The sequence below is a fragment of the Molothrus aeneus genome, chromosome 3 (assembly GCF_037042795.1).
Source record: "Molothrus aeneus isolate 106 chromosome 3, BPBGC_Maene_1.0, whole genome shotgun sequence".
NCBI classification, from domain to species: domain Eukaryota; kingdom Metazoa; phylum Chordata; class Aves; order Passeriformes; family Icteridae; genus Molothrus; species Molothrus aeneus.
Window position 1 is genome coordinate 34,163,006 of NC_089648.1, and position 16,326 is coordinate 34,179,331.

Sequence of the window (16,326 nt, forward strand, 5' to 3'; positions counted from 1 at the left end):
GGGCCGGGTCGGGCCGGGCCGGTGGGTGCGCGGTTCCCGGGCTGTTCCCGCCGCTGTCCCTGCTCCTGGCGCTTGGCTGCAGCTGGCGGGGGCTCCCGGGCGTGGAGCGGCGTCGCGGCCGCCCGTGGTGGTCGTAGCGGAGCCCAGGAAGACGCGCTGTGGGCTTGGGGACGGGCGCATGTGCCCCGGGGCTGGCAGGGGACAGCCCGGCCCGGCGGGTTCAGGTGTTTTCGTCCCACGGCCCCTCCGTCCCCCACCTCGCAGGGGACGCACAGAGAAATAAAATGCTCGGTAACACGCACTGACGGTGTCCGTAGGGGAGGCGTCGGCATAGAGGCGTGCTAAGCATGGAGGGAGATGAAGAGGAAGACTATATGTCTGATTTATTTCTTAAGTAAGTAGGCAGGTCTTCTTTTTCACCCTTCTTAAGTGATTGTAAACCTGTTAAAAAAGCAAAAAACAAGCTAATATTTGCTGGAATTACTAACCCGCAGACAGGATGTCAGGCCAGGCTTGCCCATGGTGAGGCGGGTGAAGGAAGCTATTCAGAAAGAAGAAAAGCAAAAAGAAGCCAATGAGAAGAACAGACAAAAAAGCATAAAAGAAAAAGAAAAAGAGAGACGTGACTTGGTACTGAAAAGTGCATTGGGCAACGAGAACAAAGGCTTTGCTCTGCTCCAGAAGATGGGCTACAAGAGCGGCCAGGCCCTTGGCAAAAGTGGTAAGTTTGTCATTCTCTGGAAGTGTATGTCTGTATTCAGTTATACCTTAATATTTTACAGACTGCAGCTGTCACTGTCTTTTGTTGACAGTAAGGTCAGTAAGTGCCTCTTGGAGAGTCATAGCATTACAGAACTGTGAAGGTGCTGTGACAGAACAAAATATGGAGCAAATCCCTAAAACTGAAGTAAAAATAGTACAGACTGTTGAGGGATGCAAGGGATGAACAGCACTTGCAGCTCAGTAAGTGCACTTGCGTACCTTCATACCGACAGGAATTGCATTAAGGATGTTTTGATGGTTTTGCAAAGCTAATAGTGTTCAAAAAAACATCAGACCCTCTTGAAATTTATAGGTGGATTTTGAAAAAGAAACAGTGCACACTGGCCTACCCTTATGAAGCCTTAATGGATGAAGTAAAATCAGTAAAACAAGGAATTAATAACTGCTGTGCCAGTTCAGCATCTCTGGCAGACAACCACAATGAACTGGCCCAGACAGATTCTTTTTATTCTTCATCATTGTTGTGAGACTGCAGAATGAAAAGGCCCCAGAAGGCAGTAACAAAGCAGTCTTCATCACAGGCATCTTACACCGTTCCCGTCAATGCCTTTTCTTTCAGTTTGGTCCTGTCACAAAAAAGTACACAGGATTCCAGCAGACAAGCCAAAAAAGAGAGGGACTTTCCACTACAGCTGTGTCATTTGTAGTGCACTAAATGTATATTGATTGGGAAGTTTTCAACTTCCAAGCAAAAAAAATGACAATAATGACAAATGCCTACTTGAATATACTGCACAAATCATTGTTTGAGGAAAAACTCGGGGTTTTTAATTGACTTTTTTAATTTTCTCTCACAGGAGAAGGCATTGTTGAACCTATTCCTCTGAACATAAAAACAGGTTTGTGGTGCTTTCTGCTTTATTTAGTTACATATCAGAGCTTCTCAACTGCTTACATTCATCTTTTAAACTTACATAGGCAGAAGTGGGCTTGGTCATGAGGAATTAAAAAAGAGAAAAGCTGAAGAAAAACTGGAAAACTATAGACAAAAACTCCATATAAAAAAACAAGCAAATGAACAAGCTGCAGATCAGTTCAGGTAAAGTCATACAACTGATATTTCAAGGAATGTCTAAATAGCAATTCTTTTGCTGGTGTTTGGCTATTCTTTTAATGTGCTAGTATTTTTGAATGTTTTGAATGAAGGGTGAGAGTTACAATACAGAGTAATTGTTTCTCAGTTTTAAAGCAAAAGCAGATGAACACTGTAATGCTAAAAGCATGTGCTGCACCTTTTAGTTTCGTAATTGTTAATAATGCAAACAATATCGATACTAACTTTTCTCAAGTCATATGCAGCTTTTTTAATTGGAGAAACATATTTTGAAATATAAAATCCACAGATATTCCTGTGCACGGTTGGTATAATGGTTTTAAAAGTCGGGGTACATTTTTAAAGATTATAATGTTTTGGTTTCCCCTGATCTTCTTGTAGTATATGGAGAAGCTGAGGAAAAGCTCTATCTTTTGCAGATGTTTAGTGAACCAGTTTTTTTACCTAATGAAGAAACAGTGTAGTGTGGTCAAAAAAGGTATCTTGAAGGTGTAATTCCCAAGAAATACAAGTGTGCTCCCACAGAAATAATGTCAGAATGACTTAAATTCAATGTTGTTCAGGTCTGAGAAAATTAGTAGGAATAGAATCTTAGATTTTGGGGTTTTGTAATGCATCTGTCACTGTGTGTGTGCCTGTTTATTTACTTCTGCTTGTTCTTAACAGAATAAGATTCAAAACCAAACAAGAAGAACGTAAGATGGAAGGGGACCTGAGAAAAAGCCAGAGGGCCTGCCAGCAACTAGATATGCAAAAAGTGAGACCTGGGGGATTTTCTGGAGGGTTGGAAGGAAGACTTAAGAGGTTAGAGATACAGGCTGCAATGTAGTAGCTCAGTTCTTGGAAGTTCTCTAAAATTGTGGGGTACTAGCTTAAGTCTTGATGTTTGGCAACACTTCAGTCCTCTTAAAATATTTCAAAGTCTATGTCTGTACCATTAAGACAGTTGAAGGTGCACAGCAACCACATGGTAACTTACATGAGGACCTGTGGTTTTGCTTATGGATGTTTTTGGTTACTTCTGAGCTGTTTGCATATCTTCCAGTAGCCAGTATCAGGCCTTCCTATATAATGGTGCTGTTTGCTTCAGGTGAGGGAGCAACATCATCATGCAGTGATTGACATTGGGAATGGACTTTGGAAGTCATTGTGTTCAGCCTTTCTCCTCAAGCAGAGTCACTTAAAGCAGGTTGTCCCCGACCAGGCAGATCTTTAGTATCTCCAAAATTGGGGATCATCATTGAGGGAGAGTCAGCAAATTCACCAAAGTAGCATTAAAAGCAAACAAAAAAAGCTGCACAAAACTAAATACCTTCTACCTGCAAGGAATAACATGGGTAATAGTAGTGAACCACTATGAATTTTTGCCACTGGAAAACTTAAAGGGTTTTTTCCCCCCTCTGTTAACCAGGTAGAGGTTAATACCACCTCATAAGTTTTGCTGAGATTATTCAATATTACTTAGTTTGCTTCAAATGAAGTCAGCTAAATTAAGCTTAGATCATCCTTGTTTACTTTGCTTCCTTTAACTTTACCTGAGGTGAATTATGAAGCACTGTGTGATATCTTGATAACATAACTTGGGGCATATCTTCAACTGATAAACAAGGGGATCTGCTCACAGGCTTGGTGTGAGATTGCTGTGTAGCCTTGCACATACCAAACATAGATGAAATAGAACTAGATGGTAGCATTGGCATTGTTAAAAAAAAAAAAAAGTGAAAAAGTTTAAAACAGTCTTGTGGACTGCTGTACTTTTACCTACAGCTTTAGTAATTCTTGGTTATACTATACATGCAAGTTTTAAAGGCTAACAGCTCACTTCCTAGAAATTAGTTTTATCCAGCATTTTACAAGAAAACTTACAAAGACAGATAATTTCCATTTAAATCCCTTGTTATTTAAGGATATTGATGTTCCCAAGGAGACTTGGTTTTGGATAGAACCTGAAGAAGACGACAAAAAGGATGAGGAGGACAAGGAAGATGAATGCACAAGCTCAGACTTAAGTGTAAGTTTAAGGTCTTCAACTCAATTAATTGCTCAATTCAAACTTAATATTCCTTGAAACAGTGTGTATCTATACATACATGTTTCCCACACTGTAGGAAAGGGTCTCTTTGCAATCCCAGAGCACTGACTTTTATAGCAGTTACATGATAAATTATAAAATATTAAACTACTGATATATTGCTCATGTGTTTTGAGGCTGATCTTTGAAAAAAATAGCCTAGAAATTAAATTTTAACATTTTTTTGCCTTAGCCAAGATACACAAGATCACAGATATTTGCTTTTGAGTTTTAATTTTGGTTGGAAGTTTAGAGTCACTAATTTCTGAAAATGCTTCACAGATTATCTCAAGATGGACATTGGAAATACATATTTTTAAGAACTAGGTTACACAGCTGTTGTTAGCCTTATGTGTTTGATTGGCAGAGATTAGATGTGAAAAAATCCCCAGAAGATACCATATACATGAAATCAGGGAGCTAAGTAATATTTTTAGCTCTCTCATCAGTGCAGGTTTTTAGCTGAAAAGAAGGATAAGCAAACAACAGCCATTAACTCTGCAGAGATCATAAATTCCTGTGCACTCTTCTACAAATGTGGGACACTTCATGTCTTACTGAGCTCCAGTGTTGTAATGTGTACAGCATTAGGTTAAACACTTTGTTTTAGCAAACCAGTAGCTCACAGTGGTTTATGTCATGTGAGGCCCAGGTCATCACATACCTGTACGTATCTCTAGGTATCAGAAAAGCTGCGCATCCTGACGGCCTATTTGAGAGAGGAGCACTTCTATTGCATTTGGTGTGGAACAACCTATGAAGGTGAGAGTGAACCAAGCTTTTGTAGGTGCTTTACTTTGCTTATGCAGCTAGACTCCAGCTGTAGAATATATCCTTGGTTTTTCTCTTACTGCAGCTTCCAAATCTACATAGCAAATTTACCTTCCAGGCTGCTGGTTTTTGCACAAAGCTTTGTACGTATTGTTATTGTGATTGTTAGCCAAGTTTTAGGTTTATATGCAGAAAAACCAAAAGCAAACAAAAAAAACCCCACACACAACAAAACACAGCCAACCATACTGAAATTTATTTGAATTTATATTAAAAGTTAATTAGTTTTGAGAAAATATAATTCAGATATTAAAACCAGTACCATAAAAAGCTGCAAAAGTTGGCAGGTGTTTCTGAAACAATCAGAACACCATCCACTTTCACAATACCAAAGAGAGTAGAATTTATCTTTGTTTTTAAATTTTTTTAAACAAATTTGAGAGTTACTAACTTGTAAACCTTGAATTTTATTTAATTTGTTCTACATGGATTCTAGAAATACTTCTAGAAACCATTTTTTCCTTCCCTGAGCTGCAATTACTCACTTTTTTCCTGCTTATCCTGTAGACTCTGAAGATTTATCTTCAAACTGTCCCGGAGACAGTGCTGCAGATCATGACTAAAGCCAGTCTAAAGGAAGAAGCCCTAGATAAGTATGTATAATTCATAGTATCTTTTAAAAGGCTTGGAGCTATGCCATACTCAAGAATTCATACCAAAGTATGCAGAAGAAGAGTTTAAGTTGACAAGCTAAATTCATATTTTCTGTTTGATGCACAATTTAATAGGAATTAAAAGTTGGTATTTGTAATTGAACTAACATAATTGAGAGGTAGGATCAGTCTCTCACATCTTTGTTTATGCGCTGCCCAGCTGATAATAAAATTCAAGTATGAGTAAAGGCATAATTATTGGCCAATCACTTTATTGCATAATGTGTTAAACCAGGTTTTTTCATCTTTACAGAGATGCCTAAATACCAGACTGGTTTTGCTTACTATCTTAAACTTGGTGGGGAAAAAAAAACACTTGTGAAACATGACAGTGACATTACTTGAACCAATATTCTGTTGTATATAAAGATGAATATTTTCCATAATTAAATAGAATTAGATCATGATGGTAGGTTTTCATTTTTTTTACATAAAACACATTTGAATAGATCTTTTATCTTTAGGTAACAGCAGTCGCTACTATAACTAGCCATTTATAAAAAGTTAATGCTGAAATATACAAATACTATGCAGGGAAAATATATCAAAAATTCCTGGTGCAAACTACTGTTACAAACTGGTACAGTTTTACTTAACAGCAAGAAAGTAATGATACTACTTTGCTCTGTCCAAAAACTGTAAAGGAAACGCAGCCAAGAGATTGTCCATTTTCATATTATGAATAATTTCATAGAATTGTTTAGGTTGGAACAGACCTTTAAGATCATCAAATCCAAGTATGTGTTAACTTTATATAGATAAAACAATTATATATTTATATAGATCAAATTTATTTATATAGACTAAACATATTTTATATGTTTATTTTTATATAACCAATAGATTAAAGTGAAGAGAAATCAGCAATAGTAGTATTCTGTCTGTAAGGATATATAATTTCTCACAGATCTTGACCACTGCAAAGAAATACTAATTAGTTTAGCATAGTGAAATACTTTATGAATTCCAGTCAAGGATAAGGTTAGGAAGCATAAAGCCCTGATGGAATTCAATCTGGCCAGGGATGTCAAGGGGAAGATTAGATTCAAGAAAATCTGAAGAACCTAGAGGTGCAGAAGTCCATGGGACCTGCTGACATGCATCCACTGGTCCTGAGGGAACTGGCAAATGAAGTTGCTTGAGTTGGAGTTGTTCAGCCTGGAAAAGAGAAGGCTCTGCAGAGACCTCAGAGCAGCCTTTCAGTACCTAAAGGAGGCTGAAAAGAGCTCGAAGGGGACTTTTTCCAAGGGCATGTAGTGACAGGACAAGGAGGAATGGCTTCGAAGTGAAAGGTTGAGATAAGATATTGGGAAGAAATTCTTTACTATGAAGATGATGAAGCACTGGAACAGGTTTCCTAGAGAAGCTGTGGATACCCCGTTGCTGGCAGTGTTCAAACAAGGCCTTGAGTAATGTCATCTACTGGAAAGTGTCCCTGCCCAGGGCAGGGGGGGTTGAAACTTGACGATCTTTAGGTCCCTTCCAACCCAAACCATTCTATGATTCTATATATGTCATTCATGATAAAGAGAAAAAAAGAAAGCGGTGTAAGGCCTTAAAAAGTATACAATCACATTCTTATTTAGCAACAAATACTTGCACCAGAACATCAGTAATTTCCCTAAGAATATAAATACTGTACTATTTCTTTTAGAGCAGTCACCCATTTTTAACCCATTTAACATATCAGAAAAAGCATACAGTATTTCACATATTACCTATTTTTTGTTTAGAAATCTCTGCTCATTTGCCCTTACGGAGTTACGTTGACCTCACATCAATGAACAGTTTGACAAGATAGAGCTCAAAGACAAGCACCTGTCTTTTCACAAATGAAGAGTAGCAGAGAACCTACTGTTCCCTTTTGTGGGGCAGTGAGCACACCAGAGGTACTAAGTACAGTTATTCAGGATTAGGCATGCCTCAGTATTACAATAAGGGACTAAAACCTAGAAGCATGGGAATGTTTAAAGTGCTCTTTCAGCCTAAGATTTCAAATGGTTACTACTGAGGCAATTTTCCTATAATGAGGAGAATTTTCCTATATTAATAGCACCTTCAATGTTCCTTTCCAAAAAAGACAACCATAAAAACCTAAAGTTTTTCAAAATTGCGATTTGTTCTAAATTAGATTTCCTAGAAGCTGAATGTTTAACATTTAAAGAAATCCTCATTTTACAAGTTTAAATTCTAGAGCACTGAAGGTGCTAGGTCATCAGCAGCTGTGGAGAGATAAGAAAACTTAGAGTACTGAAATTCAGTGAAGAATAACGTGCACCTATTTCCTTTTCTGCCAAAACTAGTCTCGGGACTAATGGAGCATTCCAGTAATTATTAACAATATCACTGAACAAATCAGAAAGGTTTGAGTCACATACCACCAGACAGCAGTTCTTCCATGGAAAGCAATAGATAACCTTAAGGGCTAATGGGTGCAGCACATGCAGGGATTTGGCACAATCCAGTTAGCACTTTAGCACATCAACATGATCTTGGAGGGGAAAAGGAGCAGGTACTTATTGTACGAAACAGTCCAGCTCATCCACAACCTATATTTCCAGGTAAAAACTGCGTATGATTTCTTGATTTCTTGCAGACTTGCCCTGTCCTGGTTGCAGCTGGCAGATATAAATGGTGAAGTGGCCAAGGAAAAGACACACCCCAAGTCTTGCTGTTGCTTTTGACATCTGTTGTCATTTCATCAATTGTAATAAATTCATCAAATTCTGGATTTAACACAGTGTGAAAGGACATTCAATAAGAATAATTTCTAAGTGCCTTCTCTTTATCAGCAGACTTAAGAAGGTCAAGTAAATAAGATATAGTGATTCTTCCTGAAGGGTCTGTTGAAAGCATCTTTTTGATTATGGATGCCTGAAAAAAAAATTAAATGTCAAGAGTTTGTTTTTTTGTTTTTTTTTTTTTACTTTTTTTGGGTTTTTTGTTTTTGTTTTTGTTTTTTTTTTTTTTTTTTATACAGTACCAAAAATGTATTAAAATCCCATACCTCGGTTGGAAATCTGTTGTTGAAGGACTCTGGAAGTTCACCTTTTCTAGCAGAGGGCCATATCTGAAATGCATGAAAGAGAATAGTTTTGGTATGCTTTCATTTGTTATGTTTTGTATCTCCACCTTATAACCCATATAGTTTACTGAAGTAGTTAGGAAAACACAAATCTACAGGAAATGTAAGGCTTCAAAAGGTAACTAAACAGTTTGAAAGTTGGGGCTTTTTTCATTTAGTTGTGCTTTGGTTTGGTTTTATGGCCTTTTCATCAACTATTATCCTTTTGTAAGCTTAAAAGCTTCACATACAACAATGATGTGTTTGTTTCAATCTTCCTCTATTTCAGAACCATTATCTTTCTTTCCTTAATTTAAAAGTAATGGATTTATATTGTCTAATGACATTGAAAGAAGAGAAAAAAGCAAGACAACTGAATTTCTGTTTCCAAACCAAGCAGGTGTGCTTCCTCCTTTTTATCATATCCAGTACCACACTGGTATGTCATTGCATAAAATGCTACATGGACTTCAAAGCAACTAACAAAAGATTTGTCATTACATGCTTTAGAAATAGCTTTTAGTTAACAGTTTTTTTTCTATATGACAGCGTCTCTCACAACATCCTGATAGGCAAGCTCAGGAAGAGCAGGCTGGACAAATGGATGGTGAGGTGGACAGAACTGGCTGAACAGCAGGTCCCAGAGGGTCACACTCAGCAGGACAGGGTCTAGTAGGAGGCCTGTCACCAGTGGTGTCCTCCTAGCTTCAATACTGAACCCAGTATTGTTTAACTTGTTCATCAGTGACCTGGATGAAGGGGCAGATGCCTTCTCAGCAGGTTCACTGATGACACAAAGCTGGGAGGAGTGGCCAATGCCCCAGAGGGCTGTGCAGGCCTTGGGAAGGACTTCAACAGGCTGGAGAGATGGGCAGGGAGGAACCTTGTGATATTCCACAAAAGGAAATGCAGGGTTCTTGCACCTGGGGAGAAATAACCCTGGGCAGTAACCCTGGCTGGTGGCTGACCTGCTGGAAAGCAGCTCTGTGGACAAGGACCTGGGGGTCCTGGTGGACAACAAGCCATCCATGAGCCAGCAGTGAGCCCTTGTGGCCAAGAAGGCCAATGGAATCCTGGGGTGCATCAGGAAGGGCAGTGCCAGCAGGTCAAGGGAGCTGATCCTGCCCCTCTGCCCAGCCCTGCTGAGGCACATCTGCACTGCTGAGTCCAGTCCTGGCTCCTCAGGACAAGAGAGACATGGAGCCCCTGGAGTGGCTCCAGTGCAGGGTAACAAAGATGATTGAGGCTCTGGAGCATGTCTATAATGAGGAAAGGCTGAGGGAGCTGGGCCTGTTCAGCCTGGAGAAGAGGCCCTGAGAGGGGACCTCATCAATGTCTGTGAGCATCTGAAGGGAGGTGCCAGGGGGATGGAGCCAGGCTCTGCTCCGTGGTGCCAAGCAATAGGACAGGAGGCAATGGGCAGGAACTGATGCACAGAAAGTTCCACCTGAACATGAAGAACTTCTTTACTAGGCAGGTTATTGAGCACTGGAACAGATTGTCCAGAAAAGTTGTGGAGTCTCCTGACTGGAGATACACTGGACACAAGCCTAAGTAATGTGCTCTAGGGAACCCTGCTTGAAGAGGCAGGCTGCACTAGATGACCTCCAGTGGCCCCTTCCAATTTCACCCATTCTGTGATTCTACAAGTGGCCTTCTGGGTAAAGAGGGCAGTCTGCTTAATTCATTTGCTGTTAACTAGTGTAATGTCTGCCTGAAGATGACAGTCATGTTCTTGGACTTAGCTGTGTATCCTGAATCATCAGCTATCCCCATGAGCCTGGCATAGCAAGCCCTTTACAACTGCTATCCAGTAAAACAACAGCTCCCATGAACTTGGAGTTTTTTCCCTACTCTTTAGCAGTAGCTTCAGGCCTGTGACCCTACCTGCTGGGGATCAACAACTGAATCAGTTACTCAGCACAGAATAATCAACTTTGCTTTTACATGATGTTCTTACAGCACTAGAGTTTAGGGCTTGCCAGCACTAGAGTTTATCATGTTCCATTAAGTGAAATTCTTTCTGATCTAATGGAGCAGCTGAAGACCATCCTAGGATTTTCCATGCACATAACTTTCCCACCTGCCTGCAGAGCACAAGAAAATGGTGCTTCTCCAACTGTAAACACCATGGAACTGTGCATGCATTTGCAGTCAACTGTGAGCAGGAACAGAAGATCTGAGGAAGTACTGCAAGGTGGCTGGAGAGAGCCAAGTTGAACAGACACACTGGTATGATCTTCTCATACTGGCAAAAGGATCTGGCTGTTCAAAATCTGAGTCCAACCACAATTACTTTAGACAAGATACCCAGCAGCTACATCAATGTCCTACCAATATGCAGGTTTGCATATTAAAAGCTCAACACACATACAGGATACCTTGTTAAAAAAAGCTTAAGTAACATGGGCTTTCTTTTTGAAATAATATCTGTTTCACTTAAAGTAACATGTTCCAAATCACTTTTGTTTTCATCTTGGGAAACTGCAAGGGTTTTGATTTGGTAGAAACTCTTCTTGCTCCACTGTGTAGTGAAGACAAGAGCATGGCAGAGACAAAACTCACCCATCCATAATTTTTATTTTCTAAAATTAGAAAAACATACCCTTTAAGCTTCTAATCCAAGAAACTTGATATACTTTTTTGCATGACATTATCCTCTAGTATGCTCAGGCTTTGGTGTATATGTAGTAGGACAGAAGTGGAATAAACTGTAGTATTTCCCTCAGTTATGACATTTCAACTGAGGTATGAGGACTTACAGGCTTTATGGAAATGAATTAAGGAAAAAGATGTACATAGAGATAGTACTCAAGTTTAAGAGATTCCTTCTAGAACTATCAATAAGTGATACCAGCTATCAATACCAGATATCAGTAAGTGATATCTAGCTATCAATAAGTAATACCAGAAACAAGGCAAAACAACAGCAGTAGGAGTTTTTAAATTTAAAGATTACATACCTTACTTTTTTCATGAGCAGTGATCGCCGAAAGAATTTCAAACCAAATTAATCCCAATGCATAAATATCTACTTCCTTTCCATATTTGGCCCCAGTCTAGAAAGATTAGAACAGAACAATACAAGTATTAAATCCAGCTGGAGAACAGCACTTCCTAAAAGCAAAATTTGAAGTCAGCAGAAATTTCTACCCCAAGGCTACAGGACTGGCCCGACTCAATATCCTTCTTAGCTGTTAACCCTTTCTGCCTCAGACCTGTTAAATAGTGACTATTATGTCACACTGAACATCCTGAAATTAAGGCTTCTACAGACCTATACACAGATAAAGCATGCCAATATTGCCCTGTGACAAATAATGAAACAAACAGAGAAGCTCAAATTATGCAATTAACAGGGGCCCTAAATTCAAATTTAAATATTTGTCTGGCAGCCTGGTTTTACAAGGGGATTCCTTACAGCATGCAGAGTCAGACTGTATGTTCACACAGAGCAAAAATCTTTACCACACTTGTGGTAAAGCGTTCTCCAGAGTACAGTTATTCTCTCATACAGTCATACCAGGGAACTTAAGGCAACTTGCTTTATTACTGAGATTAGGATTGAGAACATCCAATGCTGAGTTTATAATGCACATCTAATTACAGAGACACTAATACAGTAGGATAATTACCTGTTCTGGTGCCATATACGATCTTGTTCCTCTGTTCTCAGTCAGAGTCTCAAATGCCACAGAAGTCACAAGACCGAAGTCACCTATTTTTATTTGATCATGTGATATGAATATATTCTGAGGCTATTTTCATAAATATAAATAAAAAGAAGAAAAACAATCACCAAATGACCAAGGTTTATCACCACACCAAGCATAATCAGCCACAGAAGGGTTTCCCATAAAATCTGATGATTGTTCAGAAAGTAGCATTAAGAAACTGATGGTGTGGAAAGAGGAAAAAGTTAAATCAATTTTTAAAAACACAAACTAAATTTCAAGTAGTACATTCTGCAGTAACTGCATCTTTTCTTCCACTAGCTCAGGCATAGCCGTGTCATGCTTTAACTGCTCTTCAAATACACTGTGCATATAACAGTCTGTATCCCAAAGTGCTTTTCACTCTTCCATCCTAGACAGAACTTCATCCTTGACAGAACATCCTAGACTAACTTACACTTAGGCAAAGCATTTAGTCTTACATGGAATTCCACTCAAGTCAGAGTTTCTCCTAGGCACAGAAGGATCACGTGTACTAAATGAAATGCAGAGTTAAGGCTTACTACAGGTATCTCAGAGTATCATGTTCACATTAAACTTCCCCTTTTTAAATTTGACAGTGTCATGGCTTAAGGCCAGTTGGCAACTAAGCACCACGCAGTGTAATGGGAGGGAGAACCAAAAGCAAACTTGTAAGCTGTGTTAAAAACAGTTTAGTAATTGAAGCAAAAGAAAAATTTAATAACAATGTTAAATAATAATGATAATAAAAGGATTTAAAAAAACCAAAACAAGGAGAAACAAGTTACGCACAGTACAATTGCTCACCACCCACTGACTGATGCCAGATCCCCTTCCTGAGCCCAGATCAGCCCCTCTTCCATGTAAAAAAATAGTATTTTGACTTAAAATAAACCTACCTAGTAGCAACCAAAACATCAGTGTGTTATCAGCATTACCATAATACTGAACCCAAACCACAGCACTGACTGTACCACCTACTGAAAAGAAATTGTCTCCTAGCCAAAACCAGAACATGAAGTCAAACAACTAAAAAGAACTATATGTGCTTCAATGAAGTTTCCCAAAGAAGATATAGAAACTACACTTCTGAATGTTTTTAAAACAAAACCAAATAGCCTCATGCTGTCTTTTACTCAAAGAAGCTCCAGTGGACCATAAGGCCAGGAGATACTTAATAGCCAACAGGAAGAGATCTTCATGTAAAGAATGCTCTGTGTAGTTGTTCTGTTCAAGTCTGACCATGACCACCCATATTTAATATAGTACCTATAGCTAGCTACACTATTTAATGACTTTGTTCCTACCAGGTACAAATTACTTTAATCTCAGCTTGAACCTATCCTGCAACTTTGATTCTGGGCTATGGAGATCTCAGATGGCCAAGCACCTAAGCTGACAGCACATCAAAGAGGAGAGGAAAGCTCTTCAATTCAAAGGTACAGGTAGAAGAATTACAGGTAGAAGAATTAGCAGCATAACTTGGTTCTGTTCAGGAGAGGGCTAATTTGGACAGTAATCAGTGGGGAACACATGGCTAGGACAAGGAGGTTATTCTATACCACCTCATGTCATTTTCTGGGAATGGGGGTAGGATTTGCTTTCGGATCATGGGAGCATGGCATGGTCAGGCAGGGTTCCACAGTGAAGTTTTGCATGTGAATCATCCTCTGTTTTTAGACTTCTAGTTTTAATGTTGCTACTGTTTTTGTCTGTGTTTGTTTTCTTATCTCATTGCTGTTTCTAGTAAATTGTTCTTATCTCAACTGGTGCTCTTTACCTTTTGTGCCTCCACTTCTCCTCTCCAGCCTGCCACAGGGGAAGGGAAAGTGAGCAAGCAGCATGTGGATTCAGTAGGAGCATTAAACGGGAGAATACCACTCCTGATCGACCACAGCCTCATCCCTACCTCAGCTTGTAGAGCATGAGACTCCTAATCTCAGGGTCATGGGTTTGAACCCCATGTTGAGCATCAAATATGGCCGGGGGTGTGTAGGGGATCAAGTGAGGCACTTGTGGGTACACTGGAGCTGCCTGTTATGAAGGGACTTCAGTCCCAGCTATGGTGGTGAGAATTTGACTGCCAGAGTGGCTCCTGAGTGGTCAGGCAGGGAAGTTAATTTAACCCTAGGAATGCCACCAGATTTTTTTCACTAAATGAGTGATTTAAAACTCTGTGAGCAACATTATAGCTTCCATCCTGAAGCCATTAAGGCTTTGTCCCTTAGAATCTTTATATTGAAATAAAATCATCTTATGACTGTGCACATCTAGAGACTCAAAGTCTATCCAAAACTGTAGCATTCAAACATTTGTACGCATACACAAGACAAAAGTAACTAGAGGATGTTGTTATCAAACACAGCATGTATTAGGATAGATAAACTACTCCTTTACAATATGGCAAGAGCCACTTTCTAGACTCAACTTTTCTTTTTCCAATAGGCAGACTTGTGACCCAGTAACACACTGAAAATGCCTGTAGCTGATGACTACTGATTCTTTGAACTCTGATTCTTTGTATTCTGAGATCTTCCAAGTTCATCTGATTTTGGGATGAGGTTCAGCCAGCTGCTGAAAGAGAATCAATCACTAGCAATATCCAAAGAAGCACACTAGGGTACATAACAGAGTAAGCAAAGACTATAAACAATTTAACATTCTCTGCAATTTCAGTAAGTATACTACCTTTAACTTTTTCTTTTTGATTTTTTTTCTTTATTTACCTATCCTACATACCTTGAGGTCCCGATGAATTAACTTTTCAGAATGAATACATTCCACTCCTTTCACTATTTGTAAAAATTTGTTTTGTGCCATTTCATGATACTTTCGGTCTTTGGTAGTTTTTACAATCCAGTCTTCCAATGTCCCTTGTTCACAGAATTCCATTTGGATGAAAAGACAGAGAATTTCTTGGTCTGAATTCCAGCTTCAAAAGAAAATTACATACCATATTGAAATTGACATGATACAATTCCTCCCAAGTCATCTTCAAAAGCCCTTTTTGTTAATAATTACTTTTTGGAGTTACCCAAAACAAAGTCTGCAAGTCCCTTAATTTTAGGAAAGATCCTACAGCAATTTGCATTAAATAAAAAGGACTGCAACCCAAAGAATCTCTGCTCAGTCGCCACATATTCCTGGAATATTTCTGAAGTTTTTCTTGCTTTCTAGTTTCACACTGGTAGTTTTCTGAAAGCGCAAGTTCCATTTCCCTCATACCTAGAAGTATGTCCTATCCAGGAAGAAATACCACTGTCCTTGGCTTCATCTGGCCTTGCAGGAACTGGTGGAAGACCCTGACATGTTTCTGCTCAAGAGATCAGCCTTCCTATCCTGTCCAGAATGGTCATGTTCTTTCCAACTCTGTCCTGTCAAGAAGGTAATGCAGTGACATTGGTCTGCTAGTCACAGGAACCCTTGTGAGGACTGGAAATCTAGATGAAATATATTCACCCATCTGGCAGCCTCACACATTCCAGAGAAGCCCCTAAGATAAGCTGAGGCTGGAGATGGTGAGGGGAAGGAAAATACAAAGAGAAGCATGCACTGGTTTTCCCTAAGTACGCTGTGTGATGAGTGCCCTTGGATAAAGCTGCTCGAAGCACTGAAAGAACAGGCATTAAATGGCTCAGGACTCTGTAGGCTTGAGGTCAGGGCACAAATTCCAGTCTGGGTTCTTGGCTTTGGGGACTTTTTTACCCAATAATGTAAAATGTAAATGTAAATGTAAAATATATACATGTAAAATATATACATGATATTGAGGCTCCAACATATTAACGGTTCTGTTTAAACATACTTTTTTTTCCCCATTTTACTGCTCACTTAATGAGCACAATAATGGAGAGGTATCACACCAACCATAATTTTGAATCCATTAATATTTTATGGCTCTAAGGAAGTATGGCAGCCTATGTGAAGAGTATGACTTCACAGCTAGTAAAAAAGGCTTACCACAAAAGCTTGGAAAAGTTATTAGTTTAACTTACTAGTACAACTCTCACCACTGGTTTACCAGAAGTCTCAGTGTAAAAAGGCTACCTCTAAAGTAAGGAGCATTTCATTTTGTATTCCTTTTCTAAACAATCAAAATGGTTTCAAGCATCATGGTTAAAATACTAACTTAGGGAAATAATTAAATCTATGGTAGCTACTGGCTGACCAGTACT

The 16,326-nt window shown here is 39.2% G+C and overlaps 2 protein-coding genes across 2 annotated transcripts in view; one reads left to right on the forward strand and one right to left on the reverse strand.

Annotated features, from left to right (window-relative positions):
* GPATCH11 (G-patch domain containing 11) lies at nucleotides 1-8,128 on the forward strand. Its single transcript, XM_066546646.1, has 9 exons — nucleotides 1-394; nucleotides 495-721; nucleotides 1,581-1,622; nucleotides 1,702-1,822; nucleotides 2,504-2,594; nucleotides 3,744-3,848; nucleotides 4,589-4,670; nucleotides 5,247-5,332; nucleotides 7,989-8,128. Exons 1-8 carry the CDS (start codon nucleotides 348-350, stop codon nucleotides 5,300-5,302), a joined length of 771 nt encoding a protein of 256 aa, XP_066402743.1. The 5' UTR covers nucleotides 1-347; the 3' UTR covers nucleotides 5,303-5,332; nucleotides 7,989-8,128.
* Nucleotides 4,913-16,326, reverse strand: part of EIF2AK2 (eukaryotic translation initiation factor 2 alpha kinase 2) — a 23,606-nt gene continuing 12,192 nt past the window's right edge. Inside the window, exons 12-16 of the mRNA XM_066546645.1 lie at nucleotides 14,891-15,083; nucleotides 12,092-12,214; nucleotides 11,420-11,515; nucleotides 8,400-8,462; nucleotides 4,913-8,266 (exon numbers count right to left, since the gene is read on the reverse strand). Of these exons, the coding sequence (XP_066402742.1) occupies nucleotides 8,147-8,266; nucleotides 8,400-8,462; nucleotides 11,420-11,515; nucleotides 12,092-12,214; nucleotides 14,891-15,083 (595 nt within the window). The 3' untranslated portion in view covers nucleotides 4,913-8,146. The remainder of the gene's footprint in view (nucleotides 8,267-8,399; nucleotides 8,463-11,419; nucleotides 11,516-12,091; nucleotides 12,215-14,890; nucleotides 15,084-16,326) is intronic.

Excerpts from the sequence above, each read along its gene's own strand:
- GPATCH11 (XM_066546646.1), top strand. The coding sequence starts at position 348 with ATGGAGGGAGATGAAGAGGAAGACTATATGTCTGATTTATTTCTTAA. Across the intron at positions 1,823-2,503 it reads CAAGCTGCAGATCAGTTCAG|AATAAGATTCAAAACCAAAC; the intron begins GTAAAGTCATAC and ends TGTTCTTAACAG. Across the intron at positions 4,671-5,246 it reads GTGTGGAACAACCTATGAAG|ACTCTGAAGATTTATCTTCA; the intron begins GTGAGAGTGAAC and ends CTTATCCTGTAG.